This window comes from Astyanax mexicanus, chromosome 19 (assembly GCF_023375975.1).
Source record: "Astyanax mexicanus isolate ESR-SI-001 chromosome 19, AstMex3_surface, whole genome shotgun sequence".
In the NCBI taxonomy this organism is placed as follows: Eukaryota; Metazoa; Chordata; class Actinopteri; order Characiformes; family Acestrorhamphidae; genus Astyanax; species Astyanax mexicanus.
Genome location: NC_064426.1, coordinates 18,507,603 through 18,531,724, shown reverse-complemented (window position 1 = coordinate 18,531,724; position 24,122 = coordinate 18,507,603). Strand labels below are relative to the sequence as shown.

Sequence of the window (24,122 nt, the reverse complement as noted above, 5' to 3'; positions counted from 1 at the left end):
AACTGCAGATTGTGCAGCTGGATTTAGGGCGTGTCGTATGTCTTTGGTATCGTGAGGGCCCAAAAAATGACACCTTACGCAGCTCGAAATGCTCAAAAGGCATGTACTAATTCTCTTAATTAAATTATTCATAGGTGTATTTTGGGCATAATGTGAAATAAACCAATCGGAGTACCAAACCAATTGTCATTTGCTGTAAGAGGCAGGTGTGCTCTGACTTTGGCGCATTGGAATCTTAACAGCACAGAACTTTGTGCGTTTTAGCAGAGGATGCTGAGCTGCCAGCCACTCATTTAAGGGAACAGCAATGTTATTTAATTTTTTTTTTTTTATAACTTTATAACTTCTCCCCAATTTAGCACAGCCAATTACCCAACCCGCTCACTAGGACTCCCCCTATCACTAGTGATACCCCAACACACCAGCAAGTACATCAGCTTACAGAAGCCCTGTGCTGTGGACATCACCCTAGGAGTGATGTGGGGAGAGCGCCATCTATCCACCTGAAGGAATCAGGACCAATTGTGCTCCCTCTGAGCGCCGGAAGCTTAATGGCATAGTTGCATGAGCTGGGGTTTGAACCTGCAACCTCCCCGCTCATAGTGGCATTTTATTGTGTTTATTGTTGAGTTGAAAGTCAGGTTTGCACTCTGTGTGTGTGTTTACCTATAGGAATGGACTCTGAGGATTAACTGTTGTCTACGTTCATTTCCGTCAGTGGCGCACCTGTGTTTTCTGCTGCCAAGATAGCAATGCGCCAGACATTTACCTGAACACACCTCACTGCCAGACCACCACATCCATCAGTGTTGATATATTCTAAACTAAGATAACAGAGAGATAAGATAGCAAAGAGCATCACAGCGTGTCTTGCACAGGGTATACTCCCCACATAAAACCTATCCAGTCTGAACAGGGATTTAGTGAGTTTTTTTTTCTTCTCCTGCCTATCAGAGAAACTCATTAGTGAGCTGCATCCACAGTTCCAGACATGCAGCTCTAGCCGTACAAATAAAAGTGAACTCTGGCAGGGCACAGTTCTGTTTATCTTTGGTGATTAATATTATAATAAGTATTGCTATGCTCTGTCTAAAAATGGCTGGGCTCTCTGTATTGTTATGGTAGCGCTGCTGCTGTGTGTGTGTGTCTGTGTGTGTGGGCTGGTTGGACAGTGGCCTTTGTGTTTGCTAATATTGGGTTTGTTACTGGAATAGTCTCACAGCGCGGCAGTGTTGTGTAATCCCGGGTGACAGTGTGTGGATAGCTGGTCAGTACGAGTCTCTGTGTTTGGACAGAGTCGTTACGGACATTGTGTGGGTGTGGGTGTGTGTGATGTCTTGAAGTTTAGCATTCTACTACACTGTAACATTGGTACTAGGGGTGGGCGATATGACTCTAAAATAATATCACGATATTTCAGGGTATTTTTGCGATTGCGATATACTTGGCGATATAGGAAAACAGAAAAATAATTAATTAATTTCAGGAATATAGTATAAGAGTATAACAGTATAATCATAATGTGGCAAAATAAATAAAAAAGCATAAAATAATATAATGCAGCAAAAAATATTGCAGAATATTTAGTGCATGCATATAAACTGCAAACTAAAATAATTATACAATAAATACACCTAAAGCTTCACAGTAAATAATAGACTACTTTTATGACAGAACATCTCTATTATCAAGATATGGATTTTTAATATCACGATATTTCTGTGCCACCCCTAATTGGTACCACATTAAAATAAGACTACCCTTATAAATGGTTTATAAATGGGTTATAAACTAGATTATTAAGTATTATTGATTAGGTTGTAAATGCCTTAAAACCATTAAAAAAGCAGTTACAACACATCAGTTAAAAAGGCAACAGTGATCCGTTGTTTGCTTAGGCATTTAATTCAATTGAGCCATTTAATTTACAGTAAAGAGTTAAACATACTTACACATATATTAATATGAAACGTTTTTAATGCTGATTGATGGAAAACACAAAGTAAGATTAGTATCTAAAAAGATCCGTTTTTATCCATGTTTCTATTTATTTATTAACTGAATATTAATGAGGTTTAAAGTATTTGCAGCCTAATTAATAACCATTAGTAATCTTCTTTATAAACCATTCATTAATCCTTTATAAAGGTAGTCTTATTTTAAAGTGGTACCGTAACATTAATATTTTTGTGGTTCTTCTTTTAGTTTGTATTATTAATGCTGTTAAACACAGTACAGTAAAGTACAGTGGAGTGAAAAAGTGTTTGCCCCCCTACAGATTTTTTACTTACATTTTTCAGATTATCAAACTAGTTTTAATATCAAATATAAATATAAAAAGCACTTTTTTTTAAATGATGATTTAATCTATCCACACCAATCCAGCCCTTTATGAAAAACTGTTTGTCCTCCTATAACTGTGATTAATCACACTTTTGGAAAGCTGAGTTCAATTTCACTACTAACCACAACCCGGCCTGATTACTGTCAGACCTGTAGAATCAAGAAATCACTTAAATAGAACCTGTCTGACAACATGAAGCAGATAAAAGATCTCAGAAGGCAACACATACTGCCCCGATCTGAAGAAATTCAAAAACAGATAATAAAACAAAGTTATTGACATCTTTCAAGTCAATTCTAAGGCTTTGGGACTCCAGCAGACCACAGTGAGAGATATTATTCACAGCTAGAGAAAACCGGCCGACCAAAATTACTCCAAAAGGGCATGGACAACTCATCTATGAGGTCACAAAAGAACCCAGAACAACATATACAGAACTACAGACCTCACTTGACTCAGTTAAGGATAGTCTTTAGTCTCTCAAAATTTAACTAGAATTTCCTATGTGTGATTAAAATCTAATAAAATTTGGTTTGTAATTAAATGTAGGTATGTCAACTAACATCAGAATGTCATGCACAATCTGTCTAAATCACTAAAGGTTTAGCTGTCAAGGTGCAGTAAAACATGCATTGGATCTAGTGCCTGTTCTCTGGAATGAGATGGATGGCGCTCCATTCAGTACTTTTGGGATAAACTGACAAGTTGAAATTGGTGAGTTAGAGTGATGGCGGAATGCAATCAAATCCTCACAGCCATGCTTTCAAATCTTTTTTTAGCAAACATTCCATAGTCTGTGCAGACAGTCACTTCAAGAAAAACATAAAGGATTACCTCCTTTTTAATACCTTTAATTTAGATGCATCTAAGATGCTCGTTTATGGTTAAATAAGCAGCAAAAACAGTACAGCATGTTCTCCAGTTTGTTCTCGAACACAGAAATGCATTTCAGAAGCGTTCCAGATCAGTGCTCGGAACCTAAACATCTGGATTTACAGTGCAGATCATCGATTGTGCTGTTTTATCTCCTCCTTTGAGGAAATCAATGCTTTTTCGACTGTAAGTATAATTACAGCTGTTCAATATTTCCGATATGATTTGCTAATGACTTTACCGTTAGCGCTGGACGTGTGCTGCTACTGATTAACGACCGGTCCCTCTGATTCTGTCCAGAGTTTTTCATCGTGCCGTGCGATTGGGCGGGAGCAGAGCAGCTGAAATGTTGCTGTTGTTTGATTGGATATTGACCTCGCTTGGCATTGTGGTCGCGGGCGATGTGATTGGACCGTGGCAATTCCTCCCAGCTGGCCTGGCGTGTGATTGGACGGTGACCTTACTGGTCGCCGGGTCTCAGCTGTGGTGTATTGCTTTTCCTGCGGATATTGATTCAGTTCTGGACAGCAGTCAATGGAATGTCTCACAGAGGTTTTGTATTCCTTTGTGGCGATGCGTGTGTCTCAATGTCCGCGTCAATGTCACTCGTACAGGTTTCAGAAACATGGCGTTATGTGAGCTCGGCTTTCTACTCTTACACTCACCCAGATCATATTTACTAGGTTTTAATAATGAACGTGTTTTATTTAACCTATTTGTATCAGGAAGCAGAAACAGAATTATGAATTGTACTTAGTCACTTGTATTTAAAATGATTAGTGTTCAATAATTTTGGTATATTTGTTCCATATTCGGTAGTATTTGCACTCAGGCTAGTCTTGGTCTGGATAATATCAGTAAAACTTTTTTTAATGCAATTAATTTTGCCAACAAGTGTGACCCCAACTTCTATGTGATCTAGTCTTTATTTGACCCAGCAATCAAATATAGTTCTTTTTAATAAAAGAGCTAAACTGCTGATAAGGCACAGTGTAATCTGATATATAATTCAGATAATATACTGATAATATAATGAACAAATGCTGTCTCTGCTGCTCCATGCTGTTTACACACTAAGAGCACTAAGAGTATGTGCTGTGTTCACTGCTCACTAGAAAACGCTCCAAGTAAAGGAACACCTGAACTAATCCAGACACAAAGAAACGAACTACAGGTGTGAGAACTCATCAAAGTTCTAATACAGGAAACAGAAGTTTCCTCTATACAATTTGTCATGCATTCTCCCCCCCCCCCCCCCCCACGTTGGCTTTATTTTCCCTCAAACATACAAGTATAATACTAGTATTTAAAATGACACCACTAATATAAATATAATTGCATTTTACATTTTTTTTACATTTATTCTTTTATTTTACATGTAAATATCCACTATAAAAACTTGTGTCTTCAGAAGAACAAGTGTGATTAATTGCAGTTAATCACAGAATATTGTTGTGATTAATTGGATAATTTTTTTAGACTTGTTTTATACTTAATAGAATTTGTGCATAGACTTGTCTTGCTCTTGGTAGTATTTGTAGTCAGAATTTATTCACACTCAACATTCAGTAGTATTTTTACTCAAACTTGTCTTGTATTTAAAAGTAGTCATTCTACATAATATTTGTACTCCATACGTACTCAATAGTATTTGTATTCACAGTTTGTCCCCAAACTTCTGTATTTTCAAAATATGGACATTTACTGTCACTGATAAAAAAAAAAACAACTTACTGAATCAGACATTACTTAAAAATGATTTTGTTAAAGGGCAGCTGATCGTACAGTAGAAATTGTATGTTTGCTGCAGATTCCTTTAAAATCTGACACTGACAAAAGCTGGCACAAAGCTAAAAAGCCAAAAGAAAACTTGTGTATGGTGGTGCTGCTCTCTCTTTCCCCTTTTTCTTTTTTCCCTCTTTTTCTTCTTCTTCTTCCTCTCTCTGATCTTTGTGTTCCATTTCCCTCTTCATGTCTCTTTCTCTTTCAACTTATTCCATTTTTCTTCATAAAACCTTTTGCTATTCCTAGTTTATTTCTCTCTCTCTCTCTCTCTCTCTCTCTCTCTCTCTCTCTCTGTCTCTCTATCTCTCGGTTCCTCCCTCTATCTATCTCTCTCTGTCTCTGGTAGTGCTGTTGTAGTTTGGTGCCAGGCAGTGATCTTTCACATTGAGATATGCTGTGTTTTTTTAAAAGTCAGACACAGACTGATTTACTGATGGTGAGTAAGGTGTGTGTGTGTGTGTGTGTGTGTGTGTGTGTGTGTGTGTGTGTGTGTGTGTGCGGCAGGGGCTGTTTTCTAATGCTCTTTAATCCCAGACTAATTTTTACAATGGGCCAAAGATCTGAGATGGACAGATAAATGGACCTCTTTCTGTTTCTTTCACGTCGTGATTTAGAACCGGAGACGTGCTGATTAGGCAGCTCTGAGAGAGAGAGAGAGAGAGAGAGAGAGAGAGAGAGAGAGAGAGAGAGAGAGAAAACGAGAAAGAAATCCAGCTAAAGGAAACAAGATAGGGATAAACGGATGGGGTTGATTGATTAGTCGATTGATTGGTTTGATTGATTTGTAAACAGACTCAGAGGAAAGATAACTGGGAAATCAGCTTCAGTAGAGACAGAAAGAGAGTACGCTCAACTACCAATCATGAAGCAACAGCCTCAGTGTGACGAATGAGGAGACACACCTCAGGATGAGGCGATCCTATTGGCTGGAGAGGAACAGGAACAGGGCCTGAGTGAGGCTTGCCTCAGTTCGTTATAAATTCCCCTCAAACTGCTGTACAGTATTTACTCTCTTCTCCTCCAGCTCTCTATATAATTCCTGGTACTCTGCATTCACAGCACACCTCCATTAACACAATACATTGTTAGCCTACAATAATCATCCCACGGTGCTACCACCACTCTCAGATCCCCAGCAGAATACAGATCAGTGTAAAGGAATCTAATTGGTTTGTCTAAAGCCTTTAACATCACACTATGAAACACACTCATCAATATCAAGAAAATGGTTACAAAAAAATAGTAAAAAACTGTTGCACCCAGAATGAAGGAATGATAAATGATTTAGAGCATGATTCATAGGCAACTCCTGGTCTGTATACTGTATTTATTAAGCTACACTTAAGCACAGACGCAGTGTGTAATGCATGTACTGTATGTACACAACTATAACACAACGCTGTATGCCAGACGTCTTGATTTGTAGACTCTATAGAGTAGTAGAGGTTCCTAATGGCGTCCTGCGATAATACAATCCCACGCACTCCACAGCCAGTGCTGTCAGTAAGGCGTTACTTAGTAACGCGTTACTCTAATCTGACCTTTTTTTCAGTAATGAGTAATCTAACACGTTACTATTTCCAATCCAGTAATCAGATTAAAGTTACTTATCCAAGTCACTGTGTGTTACTCTCTCTCTCTCCACCTCACTCACACACACCCACCGCTCCCCCAATCACACGCGTCTCTCTTCTGTTAATGAGGTACAACCATTGGTTTACTAACCGCACTCCCCTGTCTCTCTCTCTCTCGCGCTCGGCGTGTCTTTAGTTTCCAACCGTTCTCATTTTTCCGCCAGTTCTCGGGCTCCCTATCTCTTTTTAAAGGCGTTTTTTCCCCGGCCGCGTCCCAATTCACTAGCCAGGGAAGCGGTCTGCACAGATCTGATTGGCAGAGGAGAGCGTTTGAAGATTTTACACCACGCGTGATTGGTCTGCGAGTTTACTGTGCAGCAGAGCGCGTATACCGTAAAGACTAGAAAAGTTCCGACGCTTTAAATGAACACTGTCAGAATTAAATCCTGTTCAGTAGTTTATCGGGTTGGGTCCGGATTGGACAACGTCTGGGTCCGGACCCGGACCGCAGTCCACATATATGTGATCCCTGGCCTAGACCATATACACGGTTTTGTTTTATAAAACCACTCTTTGCTGCCCTGCAGAGAACAACAGGTTCAGTGTTCAGATATACAGTTTTAAATATATCAGGTCAAGAAAGACTTTCTTTATTTTATATTTTTTTATAAAAACAAGTATTTATGTTAAGGGAAATCAAGAAAGACCATATTTTATTTTTTATAAAAAAATCTTTATGTTGAGTTAATTTAAGAGAAATGGACTTTTTTCAGTAAATAGTTTAACTTTAAATGTCTAGAGATAAATTGTTGCTGTTAAAAATGCATTTTCCAATAAAGGGAGTATTGGCAAAACTGGTTATAATGTTTATGTTAAGGCGGCGGGAGGTGGTGTCTGCAGCTGCTGAAAGTAACTAATAAAATAACTTGTAAAGTAACTTAGTAACTTTTAAAATCAAGTAATCCATAAATTAACTAAGTTACATTTTTAAAGGAGTAATCAGTAATTTTTCAAAGTTTTTCAAAGTAACTATACCATCACTGTCCACACCAGTACATGGACATCATTGTTCAGGTAAAATAATGCACCAGAGTATATGTACAGAAAAGGAAAAAAATATATATTTTAAAGCTCACCTTCCGCGAAAATCCAATTTTTCTTGTTTTTTGTGGAATACAGTAGGTCTCTCCGAGTTGAATGTGTACACCTGCACATTAAACTGTTTTGCAGCCCCCATTGTCTGCAGGAGCTAAGCAAAGAAATCCCCCCTCCCCCCCTCCGAAAAACGGGTGAATTTTGAATTATCTTTCTGCCTACATAGGCAGAAACTCACAGACCAGCCCACCTTGGCTCGAGAAACTCCCAGAGGCGGAGCTGAAGCGACGCAACATCACCGCTCATCAGTTAGGAGGTGGGAGGCAGTGAGCGGCAGAGCGGTGGAGGGGCGTCGCAGTGCTCCTAGCCAATCAGAGGAGAGATATTTGCATGCTGTTTGCATGTATGAATATTCATGAGCAAAGCTGGAATCCGGTCATTTTGGACACACCCCTAAAACAGTCCATTAAAAAAGAGCTATACAGAGACACCTGAGCACTTTTTTTTTACAAAAACGGCTCACATGTCATTCATTCATACTAGAGACCACAACTAGACATTTTAAAATGAAAGAAAAAACGACGGAAGGTGAGCTTTAACCTTAGTGCTGATCATGGTGCCTCCACATACAGAGTTATTGGATCTCTTCAAATAAAAAACAAAAGTGGGACTCATTATCTGCTGAACTGAAGATCATCTGCTGGCATTCTGAGTCACATCATGACTAGTGTTGCCAACTCCTCAGTAAGGAAAGTAGTGATTGGCTGTCCTAAAATGTTACAAATTAACAACTTGTGTCGCTTTTTAAATAGGCAGTCACTTCTCAAAATAACTAAATTTTTACGTAAATTACATTTTTTTTTGCCGCGTTGTTAAATGTTAGCATAAGAGTAGCAGTTAGCCGAAACTGTTATTCTATGTTTTTTTTTTTGTTTGTTTTAGTTTTTTAGGGTGTTTTGAATTTTTCGATTTTTTTTTTTAACACAATTATTTATGCCACCAAGTTTGACTCTGACTTCGTAATCTCCGTAATCTGCCCCGCCCCTGCACAACAAGCAGTATTTTTTAGGTATTTCACCTTATTTTAAGTCATTTGATCTCAAAATAAGCATCAATCAAATTGTTCTGATTCTTGAATCCAACTTTAAGCCAAGAAAATAGCTTTATTTAACCCTTACTTCAATCATTTTCAAACTTTGCCATTGCTTTTTTTAAGAAATCTTACAAATATTTTTTTGTTATTGCTTGTTTTTTTTTTTTTTTGCAGTGTAGGGGCTGCAGAATATATATTTTTTTATATTTTTATATTGTTTTCTTCTTGCAGTTTACTGCATAGCTTGAATTCTGAATGTTGAATGTCTGTTGCTGAAAACATTTCTCACACTGCTAAGAAATGGAGCCCTTAATGAATCTTTAGCAAACGCAATGCACCATCAACCCTCAGTGATCAGCTTAGACTGAGGGATTCTCCAAGAGGAAAACCTGTTAAACATGGTTCTATTAAAAAACTTAAACTAGTGTAGATAACGCAATAATTCAAGCCTAACAATGATTCAAGTCTAAGTCTAAGCTTTATCAGTTCTTTAAATAAAATAAAAAAAAGAGTAACATGTCAGGGATCATTCTGAATACTAACAGCACCCCCTTGTGGAGAATCTTTCACCTGCTAAATGTGAGCAAATGAGTGAATCAGTGAGTGAGAGCTAGAGGTACGATCCACATTATCCAAGCATACGTCCAAGCAGAAGTGCAGGGAAACAACAGTATTCCTTTAAGCCCTACGTTCGTTCTAAAGCGACATGGAGAAGCAGCAAAAGGAGGCGAGAGCGAGGGCTGGGGAGGGAAAGAGAGAGAGGGAGTGAGTGAATGAAGGAGGGAGAGGAGACACAAAGTGCAGGAGAAGAACGGAGAGAGAGGTAGGTGGGGCGTTGACCTGTTTTTTTCAGACAGAATGAGCTCAGAACAAAGAGGGAATGCTAAAGAGATGTTTTAGATCCAGCTGGAGTCCCTGCGCTGACACCCAGACAAATTATACACACCACCTCTCGGCAGCTCCGGCAGCTAACGACAACATCGGCTTCGCTCCCCGTCGCTGTCGCCAACTATCGGGGACAGAAAGATCACAGACGAGCGCTCGACACGCCTACATGCTTATTATTTGTGCCTTGTTATACTTCTGTGCCGGCATAACCTTATGTGTCGTCTCTCTCTCTCTTTCTCTTTGTCTCTATCTCTTTCTCTCTTTCAGGCAATGTCAAACATCCCTTCCAATCTGAGGGTGAATCACAAACCACATTAAAGACTGAATGGAAAAAACCCAGAAGAGCCGCTGCAGCCCACGGCGTCCCGCAGGAACTACATAACCCACAATTCAACTCTCCGACTGCTCTGACTTTGTTTTAAGGACCAAACCTTTAAAAAAAGACAAACAGACGCTTTAAAAAAAAAAAAAAAACACTCATGTGTCATCTTTTCTGAGTTGGCTTCTTTGACCGTCTCACCATGACAAGAACTGTGGGGCCTCCAGAACGTCTTTTATGAAAAAGAAAACCAGCCAATAAAAAAGAAAAGCATGTGAAAGAAAACAAGTGTCTGCAATCACAGCTGAACTCCCTTTCTTCTAGATCCAGATCGCTTCGCCCAGGAGGACGGATATGGCTCGCAAATCTTTAGACGTAGAAGCCATTAAAAGCTCTAATTAAATAAGTGGTCCAAAAGACCACAAGAGAGAGAGAGACCCCTCAACTCCCCGTTGGCCCCCATTGGTTCCTCAGAAATCTATAAACGAGGCATCTCCTCTGATTGGGTCCCTGAGGGAACTGAATCGGGAAAGAGAGAAAAAAAAAGGCCCACCCTCTCCACCGTGCAAGATTTTGGGGGGTTTTGGAGTGCGATGCGGATTGGAGGATGTCGGGGGACTGGGATGAAGACATGTGCAAGAAGGCGCTGGTGCTGGTGGAGGAGCTGTGCTTCCGCTCCGGAGGATACAGCCAGAGCGCCAGCTGCCAGGAGTTCAGCTACATGATGAGGGGGCGCAACAGCCAGATAGACTCAGGTAACAGCGCTGTGCAGTTCAGCTAACACACTTCAAATTGTTTTTATTGTCCTGCACTATTTATTTTAAATGTGTCAAAAATGCATCCCGCAAACTGGGGTGTTTTACCTTTCAGCCAAACTCTAACAAGTAATCATGCACCTGTGGTGGATTTTAATTTTTTTCACGTTTTCAGAACATGACATCATCATTCAGTAAGCTCCCACAGTTTTCCCAACCTGTGGCCATTTTAAATGCACATGAAATCATTGAATCAGTTTCTCTGATTTTGCTATTTATAATTTATGTTTGAGCAAAATGAACTTTGTTGTTTTATTCTATAAACTACAGACAACATCTCGCCCAAATTCCCAAAACAAATGTTATCAATTAGAGCATTTATTTGCAGAAAATGAGAAATGGCTGAAATAACAAAAAAGATGCAGAGCTTTCAGACCTCAAATAATACAAAGAAAAAAATAATGAAAAAAAAGTTCATATTCATAAAGTTTTAAGAGTTCAGAAATCAATATTTGGTGGAATAACCCTGTTTTTTTAATCACAGTTTTCATGCATCTTGTATCATGTATCATGTTCTCCTCCACCAGTCTTACACACTGCTTTTGGATAACTTTATGCCACTCCTGGTAAAAAAAATCTAAGCAGTTAATATTCCGGAGGTTTTCAATTTGGAAAAATCAAAGAAACTCAAAATAATTTTTAAGTGATCTCTTTTTCGAGAGCTGTATTTTGTATGTGTAATAGACACAGAACAAACATTTGACACAATGCAAATTTGAAATAACGCCCTTATTTGGAGATACCACCTTTCAAGATTTTTAGAGACCACTGCACACATAATCACTGTTAAACAAGATTTGTAACAATACAAATTTGAGTTAGATCTAAGCAATAATGCACTCGAGGTCCGTGCTATAACGTGTAATGGCGTAGATCAGCACAGCAGTGCCAATACTACACCTTATAGCATGAACCTCGAGTGTATTATTGCAATTATACCACAGTTCCATTATCGCTGTTTTTCGAAAGATTTTGAGTTAAAGAGGACGAGAAAATACAATCTGTTTAGTTATAAACACTCTTCGAGTTAAAATAGTTATACTACTGCTCTGTTTGTAGCTGTGCTGTTTGGATTGTAAGCGCTGCATCATTACTAGGTTACCTGTATGTGGCGCAGTAATACATGGAGAGCTTCGGTTACAGTGCATTACCTGCTGATAACGGCACTTATCCTTTAATTTTTAAGCATTTTCTGCTTTTCCCCATTCCAAGGGGTGGAAGGGTCGGTTTCTTAAGAGCAGCAGTAGCAGCTTCAGTGGACTGATGTGTCTGTTTATAAGAGTTTCTGACAGTTTATAGGAACCACTGACAGGTGAAGCGAAGTGCAGTGATTATCTGGTTTCAGTGGCACCTTTCAAGAGGTGGATAGATTAGGCAGCAAGTGAATCAGCAAGTGAAGAATCTGAGACACTTTGACAGGAACCAGATGGCTGTGGCTAGACAACTGGAGGGTCAGAACATCTTTAAGACATCAGTCAGGCAGGTCTTGTTTTTTTCGGGTATGCAGTGGTCAGTACCTACCAAAAGTGCTCCAAGAAAGGACAACCAGTGAACTGGCAACTGGGTAATGTGCATCCAAGGCTCTGATTGATGCTAATCCATTTCATTAGACACTTCTGTTGTAATTAAGGCCCAATCCTATTTCTAATTTGTACCCAACCAATTGTTTTTGAGTGTATCCTCCCCCTAAAAATTTAGGCAACACTGCAAGCACCTGATACAAATATAGCTATAGCAGTTCAGCAACATAGCTGCTGATTAACTAGCTAACTTTAGGGCATATTATGTCTTCAGAAAGGGGGCATTTGATGCAGCAATTAATTACTGTTGTCCATTTTGAACTTTTTCTGTGATGAGCATCTCAAATTAGCCTTTATTAGCTTTTTTTTCTGTTCTGTACAGGACAGTTAGCTAGCTAGCAAGCTAGCTGCTGAGATGAACTACGAGCAGGTCAGAATCCCCTGCTGGGACACACAAAATGCCAAACTGTTAAGATTTGAACGTGCCAAAGTCAGAGCGCATCTGGCTCTTAAAGGGAATGACATCTGGCACAGAGATTGGTTAATTTCACGTTACACACAAAACACCCACGATTAATTAAGAGAATTAGTTCATGCCTAAGGCATAATTTTTGCACCCTCACGATACCAAAGAATCACCAACATGCCCTAAATCAAGCTGTGCGATCCTATAAATCGCTAAAATAGTGCGCTTGGTATTTCTTTCCTGGGGTGGTCCTGATGAGAGCCTGTAACTCTACCTCTTCACACCTTTACAACTTCTCTGCTCTCAAACATATTAAGAGACACGAAATTCAAGTAATTAACTATTGACAAGTTCAGCACAGCTGTTAACTGAAAGACTTTTGAAGAATCTACAATATATAAAAATTATTCTGCTTTTTTTCAACACTTATTTATTTTTCTAAATAATTCCATATCATCTATATTTTAAAATTATGGGAAAACACAGAATTTTTGAATAATGAATTGACAGAAAATACTGTATCATTGTTAAACAGTATTTTACCAATAGTATAAAATACACTATGATACTCTTTTAAAAACAGCAATTTATAACAATTGATTACACAATTTTAGGTGGGTGGTTTTTATTTCATGGCTGATGAATAATGTGAACTTAAAAACAAAGATATTAAACCCACCTTTTTTTTGTATTTAACAGATAGGTAAAAGCAGAGGGTTCCATTCTTTAAGATTAAGTAGGAGTGATACATATATTTAGGGCAGTGTTTATTACAGACATCATTGATGGGGGTCTCTCTGTTCCTCAGTAGCTGAATCTGCAGATCAGATTTGGGTGTAATACTGGTATGTACTACACAGTTGCTGTGGCGAGAGAGCAGCGGTTTGTGCGAGTTCTAAAACAAAAGAAAAGGCCAGAAACAGGCGGCCGTGCCGAAAATAATTCTATCAAACCAGCGACAGTCACGGGCAACTGAGCACAGAGCCCGGCGTACAAGCTTCGGTAACTAGGAAAGAAACGCTTCAGTGGAGAGAAAGCGGCCCGACCACAATAACAGACTGATGACATTTTACACCTAAACGGCATGAAGAAACGTCCGCCGGGCGGCTGACAGGAAGCCCTCAATAAGAAACCGACCTGCTGGGCTGAGAGGCAGGAGACTGATGCTAAAAAAATGACCTGAAGCAATATCACAAATATATATATATATATATATATATATATATATATATATATATATATATATATATATATATCACTTAAATTAACTCATCTATATCTCTCATTACAACAGATATACTGTAGTAACGGACTGTAGTAGTGCTGTAGTAAAAGATAATAAATAAATCTATTCTTATTTACAGGTAAAAGAAGCATTTAAATAAATGAACAATTAAAATAAAATACAATTAAAGCATTAAAACAAATAAGCATTGAAATAATGCAATAAATAAAATATTAAATATAATATTTAATATTATAGTTTAATATTATAGTTTTAACTCTGGAACGCAGCTATACAGTAGTGTATGTACATGTTTGGCCCTGAGCGCAGTTATCTGTGTGTGTCTGAGTGGGAAGGGCTGTGTTAATTAGACAGAAACTGGGGGAAAGCAGGTGGAGACTCTTCATATGCACAGTACTGGCCCATATGTCCTCTGTTTGCTGCGGGGCACTGGCGACGTCAAACACGCCGTAATGAGGACAGAAAAAAGCCCTGCCATTTCACTGAGCGTCTTAATCAACCAGCTTCTGCTTCAGTTGCTTCACTCTGATTTGAAATGTAAAGCTCAGAAAAGAGTAGCATAGAAGCAAAGGTTGAAGCAGCAAATAAAAACAAATAAAGGAAGCCAACACCCACCAATTAACATCCTTTTTTTATGGATAAAAAAAATCAATTTTTATTGTTATTGCTACACACAGTGACAAATAAAATAACGCAGCAAGAAGAAAGAGGAGTTGTTGGAATGTGTGAATGTATTAAAGACATAGGTAAGGGATTGGGCCATCTCTAGCCTGTAAACAAGATTAGATATGAAAGCGTGTCGATTTTGCAGCTGGGCCTGTAGATCCTGCATACTTGTAGGCTGCTGAAACTGGCATCCAATAAATGCTTGATCCAGTGATAAATCTGGTGATCAGGCAGATGAAGATGAAGTGTTGCAGTCTGGTGAAAAACACCAATTGGAAGCTCTTGGCCCGAGAGGTGACACACATGGATGCAGGATGTCCTGCACATCTGCATGTCTCGTATCTCTGAGCTGTTAGTGTCCCCATATCACTGCTAGGGGTGTCCAACTTAGCTGTTCTGGCTTCTCATGCTCGAACACCAAATCTGTTTTTTTTTTTATTATTATTATTTTTTTTTTACAAATTCTGTTTTATTTTTATATTTTTTTTTATTACATTTTGGATTTTTTAGGTGTTTAATAATGCTGTCAGGCATTGTCAGGCATTAATTACATGCACTGTGATTAATTAATCTAAATAAAATCACATCTATCATATCATGGAAGTATTTTAAAACTATACTTAATTCAACTTAATTTAAATTAGAGTTAAAGTGCTTAAACACTTCAAACACTTGAAAAAGATATGCAAATATATCTAGTACAAATATAGTATAAATAAAATAGTTCAAATAAAATTATTTTATTATTTTACTATTTATTTATATTTTCCGCCCTGGGGCCTAATATGAACCCAAAAATAATAAAGGAGTAGCAGTATCAGTTACCTGCTGATGCCAAACGGGTAATTGGTGATGCTTACTGTTTTCCGAGCTGAATTTAATGATTGATGTTTGATGAATGTTAGATGTTAGATGGATGGTTTTGTGCTGGTTAGATTAGTATGTTCTGTGGTTCGATACAATATATATGCTATGATTGGATTATGGTTATAGGTCACTCGAGTCTTCAGTTATTGACCTCAAAGCAGCGGAATGCAGCTAGCGGATCAATGGAAGCTAACAGCTATACTTAGCAGTAAGGATTGGAACGTGTTAGCTTGGGTGCTAACTGTTTCAGAAATGAATTAATCACAGATTGATGATATAAGAATTATGCTCTCCTGTTTAACACGATGTGCGTATGAAGTCTGTACATTATTTTAAATAAAATATATTATTATGTTATGTAAAATGTTTTTTGTTTTTTTTACAAATTCAGTTTTTTTGTTTTGTTTTTTAAATTATATTTAGGATTTTTTAGGTTTTTAACAATGCTGTCAGGCATTATCAGGCATTAATTACATAAACTGTGGTTAATTAATCTAAATAAAATCACATCCATCATGAAAGTATTTTAAAACTGTACTTAATTTAGCTGAATTCAACTTAAACTTAAAATGTTCTTTATTATTTTAGTATTTATTTTTATTTTCTGCCCTGGGGCCTAAACTCAAACACTATTTTTACATATGGGTGCAAAATAGAAGTTGACAGGAGATAAGATAGCAGCGAGCATTGCAACATGCATTGTGCAGGGTGTACAATAGATACAATAGCCCGTAGATATTTATCTTCCTTGTTTCTTAATGGATTGTGGATCGAGATGAGCTCGAATTAAAACTTGCAGGGCTCATGGTATTGGTCAGGTTTTGAGCCATTACCATTAAGTAGGAAGTGGCTGGTCCACATTTGTTTTTCTAGGAATGTGTCAGGAAGCTACAGGAAGCAAGTGAAGAGAACACAGGAGAGGGGAGACATGGCTGAACTCAGAAAGGTTGTAGATAAGTTGTGCTTTTTTTCTCATTCTATATTGCACATACCAAGACCTCCCAGCTGAGAGCTGCAATTCATGTTAAGCTGTCCGATTTTACAAAGACTGGGGATCACGAACTGTTATTACCTTAAATATAATGAATTTAAAGTGCCACCTGTGCATTTTAAATACTGTACATATTAAATAAGAACCATATAAGATCTATTGACTGCAAAAAAATTAACTGAGTTCTTTTTTTAAACAGTTTCTAAACAGTCAGGTGAAATATATTCTTGCCTCTTCCCGTAGCTCTCCTATTGGTTGTTGACATTGTTCTTGTCACTATTTGCGCAAGCCGAGTTTTAAGACTTGCAATAATATTAAAAACGGTTGATTTTATCGGAGTGCCCAGACGCGAACCCAACTGACAAAAAAAATTCAATCCGCGACTCGACTGCAACTCGACTCCAGCCAGACTCTTGTGATTTTATCCCGACTCTGGAAATTTCTCTGCGACAGAGAAATCGCTAGAAAATCTATGTAAGGTAGGCATTAGGGTACATTACCCTCATACAGGGGTTGGACAATGAAACTGAAACACCTGTCATTTTAGTGTGGGAGGTTTCATGGCTAAATTGGAGCAGCCTGGTGGCCAATCTTCATTAATTGCACATTGCACCAGTAAGAGCAGAGTGTGAAGGTTCAATTAGCAGGGTAAGAACACATTTTTGCTCAAAATATTGCAATGCACACAACATTATGGGTGACATACCAGAGTTCAAAAGAGGACAAATTGCTGGTGCACGTCTTGCTGGCGCATCTGTGACCAAGACAGCAAGTCTTTGTGATGTATCAAGAGCCACGGTATCCAGGGTAATGTCATCATACCACCAAGAAGGACGAACCACATCCAACAGGATTAACTGTGGATGCAGGAGGAAGCTGTCTGAAAGGCAGGTTCGGGTGCTAACGGATGGCAGAATTCAATGTGCACCTCAACTCTCCACCAGAACTGTCCGTTGGGACAAAAAATTACTATGGTCTAAAACCAGGTGTTTCAGTTTCATTGTTCAACCCCTGTAGCTCCACTGCAAAACAAAAGAAGCCAAGTTCAGACACCGAACATGTCCTGGCTACATTTACAAACTGGGAAACGTTGGGTAAATTTGTTCTTCTTGCCAAACCGTCGCTTTAATATGGGTCTGAAAGCACTGAGCAGATCACAGGGGCTCAGGGAGATGCTATAATTGGATGAGGGGGGATCTGAAGGGGGATCTGTTTGGATGAGTGAGTCACGCTGAGGGAAAGTCTGCGGGACGTTGGTGAGTGGGACAAAGCTGAGAAGCCCAGAAACAGCTCTGCGCATAAATAAAACACGGGCGTCATTTGGGTCTTCGCTGAAATAACAACTCAGGCAGAAGTTAAAAGAGCTAACAGGAAAAAAAAAGCTTTAAATAAAAAGCTCTAACACATACAGTAATATGAAGTCCGATTTGGAAGGAATATGTTTTGCTGGGGAGGAGGAGAAAAAAAAATTAATACCAGAATTTCTCTGGGATTTTATTCCCATCCAAATGCACCCAAATGTCTATCATTTTTACAACCTGTAAAACCAGCTGTAAAAATACCCTTAGGTGTTTTTTTTCATTATTATTTTTATTAGCAATCCAGACTGTTCTCATACAGTACTGTCCAATGGTTTTAGGCACCTAAGCAAATTACACTTATCTAATTCATTTATCTCAGCAATACAAGTGTTTTTGCCTGAAAAATGCACCACATATGATTTCAGCTGGGCCAGGACACGGTGAGACAAGTGCTGATGAGAAAACACAGGTTTATTGTAAAAACAGATCACAAAGGGATTGGTGTACACAATACAGCAAGTAAACAAAAGGGCAGCAATAATTAGCAATATACCAGAACATAAAGAGCCAAAACCAGAGTCGGTACACGGTAAGACGTGCAGGATAAACGGGGATAAGGCAAGTAGTAGTCAAAAGAGGAAGTAAGGTCAGTAACTGAAGATCAACAGCAAAACTAGAAAGCTAGGCAAGAGAGTAAACAAAGAGCAGAAATGGGTTGATAAAAAGAAGGCAAGAAAGCAAGGAAAGCGCATCGTAACAGAGCCAGAAAACTAGATAATACTCGCCCTTCAGAAACTTAAACCAGCCCAAAATATACATCTGTCACACATTTGAAGCAAATGGCAAAACAGCTATGAGTGTACAACTTAGTATTTTGTTAATAAATGGGTTTATTATCAGTATTGCTATTTATCTTGAAGTCATTAATAATATTGTAACATTAGTGTTTATTAGTTATTTTTATAACAGTTTTATATCCCAGTCAAAAATATTTAATAGTAACTTAATTAGCCAAAAAAACATACTTTTACTTCTAATTCTTTTCTGTTTTTGCCCCTACTGAACTCTCTTCTCTCCTCTTTTAACTTTTTTTTTATCTTTTTTGTTAATTTTTGGTTACATTGTGATTTTTTTTTTTTGTTTGTTTTTTTGTGACTTTTTTGTTTTTTGGTGGCCTTGATAATTTTTTAAAGTAGCCCAGAAAAACGCATCCCACCACCCCTGAATTTTCATCCGCAACTGGATTTCAAACAAGCCTAATTTGGCGGAAAAAATGCAAACGTGGCAACTCTAAATGTAGGCATAGTGAAGGAAGGTAAGGAGCGTTTCAGATTGGGTTTATGTGCTAGCCACACCTAACACAGCGTTCAAACTGAACTGTTTAATAGTTTGCCAACTTTCATTTTATTTCTAAAATACCTCGCGGGCCATTTCATAATAAGGAAACGGGCTGCAAATGTTTGAACACCCCTGGAACAAAGGGAACAGAGGACTATTTATACAGGTACAAACAGACGTGGGAAATGAGCAATCAGAAGGAGGGAAGCTCTACTCTCTACCAGAAAATCCTAAAGTAGAGTGTCTGTCCGTCAGTTTGTGACCTTAAGCTTAGGTGTACTTGGGTTCTGCAACAGGACAATGACTTGAAGCACAACAGCAGGTCCACCTCTGAATGGCTAAAAAAAAAACACAAACAAAATGAAGGTTCTGGAGTGGTCTAGTCCAAGTCTGATTGAGATGCTGTGGATGATCTTGACCAGACCAACTATGCTCGAAAACCCTCCAATGTGACTAAATTAGAAGAGTGAACCAAAATTCCTCCACAGAGATGTGAAAGACTCGTTGCCAGTTATCGCAAACCCTTGATTGCATTTTTTTCACAAGCAAGTTATTAGGATTAGCGGAAAAAACCTTTTCACACAGGGCCGGGTTGGTTTGAATTTTTTTTTCATTTAATAAATTAAATTATCGTTTAAAAGCTGCTTTTTTATATTTACTCATTCTATCTTTGTCTGATTTAAATATAGCCCATCTGAATTCCAGCTAGGCCACTTTACACCAGTGTGAGCTGGATTGCCTAGGACTCATGTTAATTGTAGGTGTGAACAGCACAAAATGGGTTTAGGATTAATGTTTAACAGAATCAAGTTGTATCATTTATATGCGAGTCTGTACAGATCTTAGACTGTGTACATTCTCTCTCTCTCTCTCTCTCTCTCTCTCTCTCTCTCACACACACACACACACACACACACACACCTGCTATGTTTATTTCCCTCTCCATCACTGTCTGCTTGTTTTCTCCTGCCACTTTCTTTCTGTCCTGCAGGCCGGCTTTATTAACCCCTCTCTCGTTCTGTCTCTCTCTCTCCCTCTCGTTCTCCCGCTGCAGTAAATGCGTTATCTTGACCAGTCAGCCAATGTGTCTGATTCTACATGTACCCCAATCTGTTAGCTCTCTCTCTCTCTCTCTCTCCCTCCTTCCTCCTATAGCTCACTCCCTCCCTCTACACTTACTCTCTCTCTCTCCCTTTAACCCCCCTCTTTCTTACATTACTCACTTCCTCTCTCTTTCCTTCTTCCTCTTCCTCTGTTCACTCTGCTGATCTACCTCCCCATATTCTCTGTCTCTATCACTTTCTCTCTCTGTTCTTTCTCTATATTTCTCTTTTCTGCTCTATAATATATATATCTCTGCTCTCTTGCTCTACTTCTCTCTATTATGTCTCTTTCTTTCTCTTCCTCCTTCTGTTCTCTGTCTTTCTCCATCTTTATTTCCTCTCCCTTTTTCTTTCTCTTCCTGCTCTATCCCTTTTTATTAACTTTTCTCTATCAATTAAACCTCCATTCATCACTCCTTGCCCCTCTCTCTCCCTCCTCCTGTTTAGTACTCCTTCTCTTTACTCTTTCTTACTTTCCTTTCCCATGTATTCTCTCTCTCTCTCTTCTGATCTACATCTCTACTCTCTTCATCCTCCTTCTCTCTAATTTTTCTCTTTTTCCAGAGTCCCTCCCGCTACACTTTCTCTCTGTCCCTTCTACCTCTCTCTTTCTTTCTCTCTTTTCCACTGTTCATATATTCTCTACATTCTGTAGATTCCCATATTTTCTCTGTTCTCTCTCTCTACCTTTTCTTTCCTGCTCTATAGATTCTATCTTTACTCTCTTGCCCTTCTTTTCTCTCCCTCTTTTATGCCTCTTACTTTCTGTTTACTTACTTACTTACTTACTTACTTACTTACTTTTCTCTTACTATCTCTTTCTGTTCTCTGTCCATTTTCTCCCATTCTTTTCATTTTTTCTTTCTTTTTCTCTGTTCAATCTACCACCCTATCTCCCTGTATTCTCTCTTTCTCTCTCTGTTCATTTCTCTTCGTCCTTCTGTTCTCTGTTTCTCTCTCTATTTTCTCTGACCTGTCCTATAGTTTTTTATCTGCTCTCTTGCCTCTTTTCTCTCTCTATCTGTCTCTTCCTTTCTCTTTTTTTCTCCTGTCTTTTCTCTCTCTATCTCTGTCTTTCTTTTCCCTCTTTAATTTCCCTCTTTAATTTCTTTCTCTACTCCTCTCTTCTTCTCTTTTCACTTTTCTCTACCTAATAAAAATCAATTCATCACTCCTTCCTCTCCTTTCTTACCACTCCCTCTCTCTATTCTTTCATTCTGCCTCTCATCCTATTTCTCCCTCTTATCTCATCTGTCCTTTCACACAATCATTCTTCCTCTATTTTCTCTCTCACTCCCTCTTTTCTGCTCTCTTGCACTTCCTCTCTCTCTTTCTGTATTCTCTCTTTCTTCCTCTATTCCCTTTTTCTTCTTCTCTTTCCTCTCATTGTCCCTCCCTTTTCTTTGCAGCACTCTGTTTATTGCTCTCTCCTCCTCCTAACTCACATTTTTGTTCTCTATTTTATATAACACTATTTTTTGTTTTGCTCTCCTTTACTTCTCTCCATCATTTTTTTCTCTATTTTCCCCCTTTTCTCTTCATCCCCTTTTACCTTACTCCTTCTCTCTCTTTTCTTCTTCGTCTTCTTCTGTTCACTCTATTGCTCTACATCCCCATATTCTCTTTCTCTGTTCTCTCTTTTTACCTTCTCTTTCTTGCTCTATAGTCTTGATCCTTTTTTCTCTCCATCTATTTCTCTTCTTCCTTCTGTTCTGTTTCTTTCCCTCTCTTTCCACGTTCCTCTATCTATTAAACCTCCATTCATCACTTTTTTCCCCTCTCTCTCCATCCTTTTCCCCTCTTCTCTCTTCATCGTCCTCTCTCTTTCCTTCTCTCTCTATTCTCTCTTTCTCCTTTCCTCTCTCACTTCTTCTTTAGTCTCTTCCTCTATTCTCTCTCATTATTTCTCTTTCCTTTTCCATTTAACTCTCTCTCATTCAATGCTCTCTCTTCTTGCTAAATCCCTCTTTCATTTTCTATTTTGTATATCACTCATTTCTGTTTCTCTCTCTTTCCTTCTCTTTTCCTCTCTCTATTCTTTTCTTCCCTCTCTTCTGCTTCCTGCCCCCATTTTCCCCTTTTTCCCCTCTCTGTAGCTCCCTCCAGCTCATTCTTCCTCTCCCCTCCTCCTCCTCTCCTCTTTTCCGCCTGCTCTCCCTCCTTCACTCTGTCAGCGTCTGGTTTCTCACAGTGACAGATCAGTTCCTCCCCCCTCTCTCCTCCATATCCCTCCATCCACCCCTCCTCCCTCCACTGCTCTGATCATATCGTTTGAACAAGTGCTGATTAATGACATACACAGCACCATGAATAATTCACCACCACAGAGAGAGAGAGGGAGACAGAGAGATAGATAGATAGATACAGTATTATATATATATATATATATATATATATATATATATATATATATATATATATATATATACATATATATAGAAAATAAATAGCATCTCTCTCTCCCCACCTGCCTCCCCCTTCTCTTTATCCCTTCTTCTCTCTCTCTTCTTTCCTCCAGCTCTATCTTCCTTTTCCTGCCAGTCTTGTTTTTCCTGCATCACTTACCTTTCATTACTCTCTCTGCCTCTCCCCCATCCTCCCTGAGAGAGAGAGAGAGAAAAGGAAAGAGAGAGGAGACAAAACGAGGAGAGAGAGTGGGAAACAGAGAGGGGAGATAGAGAGAGATAGAGGGGGAGAGAAAATGAGAGAGAAAGAAAAGAGAGTGAGAGAGGAGACTGAGGAGAAAGAGAGAGAATGTGAGTGAGAAAGTCACAGAAGAGAGAGAGAGAGAGTGAGGGAGGAAAAAAATAAAATGTGAGGGAGAAAAGAGAGAGAAAAGGTAAGAGAGAGTGAGGGAGGAAAGAGAGAAAAGGAGAGAGAGAGAAAGAAAAGGAGAGAGAGTGACAGAAGAGAGAGAGAGAGAGGGAGGAAAGACAGAGAAGGGAGAAAGGGAGGAAAAATAGAAATAAAAAGAGAGAGAAAGGAAAGAGAGAGGGAGTGAGAGAGGAGAGAGAGAGTGAGAGAGGAGAGAGAGAAAAGGAGAGCGATTGACAGAAGAGAGAGAGAGAGTGAGGGAGGAAAGAGAGAGAAGGGAGAGAGGGAGGAAAAATAGAGAGAAAAAGAGAGAGAAAGGAGAAAGAGAGGGAGTGAGAGAGGAGAGAGAGTGAGAGAGGAGAGACAAAGGGAGAGAGAGAGAGAGAGAAAAGTTTGTACAGGAATGTATGGAAACTGCCCAAAGGTCAGGAACAGTTTGCTCTAATAGTGAGCGCTGCTTGGGTCCAGCTGCTGCCCCTCGCACGGCCGACAGCTTCATAAGATATGAATTATTTGTGCTGAGGTGTGAGGAGGTGTTGGGTCTGTGTGTGTGTGTGTGTGTGTGCTGTAAAGAGGAAGGGGGTTCGCCTGGGAGCAAGCATGCTCCAGACCTTGGTGGTACTTTATTAAAAGGACCATAAATTACTTTTTATATTGTAATTTATTTTTTGTACCGAAAACTAAAGCAGATTTTATTTTATTCCATTTTACAACCATACAATTTATTGTTTGGGGTGAAAAATGCTCAGACGTAATGGAATGCGCATACAGTTGCAAGAAAAAGTATGTGAACCCTTTTAAATTACTTAGATTTCTTTTGGGGTTTGTCTCTCCCAGCTTTGCTCATCTAGAGACTGAGATTTTTGCCCATTCTTCTTTGCAAAATATTTAAATATGAATATATTATATAGTTATTAGTGTCATTCTTGTGTTGTGCTGGTTTGAGTAAATCAGACACAGCAGGGCTGCTGGAATTCTTAAACACTTCAGTTTCACTGCTGGACTAAAGTAGCCCACCAACGAT

At 38.8% G+C, this 24,122-nt stretch overlaps 1 protein-coding gene across 1 annotated transcript in view; it reads left to right on the top strand.

The window, feature by feature from the left end:
• Positions 1-24,122, top strand: part of syt3 (synaptotagmin III) — a 139,380-nt gene that overhangs the window by 32,746 nt on the left and 82,512 nt on the right. Inside the window, exon 2 of the mRNA XM_022674037.2 lies at positions 9,920-10,726. Within this exon, the coding sequence (XP_022529758.1) occupies positions 10,579-10,726 (148 nt within the window). The 5' untranslated portion in view covers positions 9,920-10,578. The remainder of the gene's footprint in view (positions 1-9,919; positions 10,727-24,122) is intronic.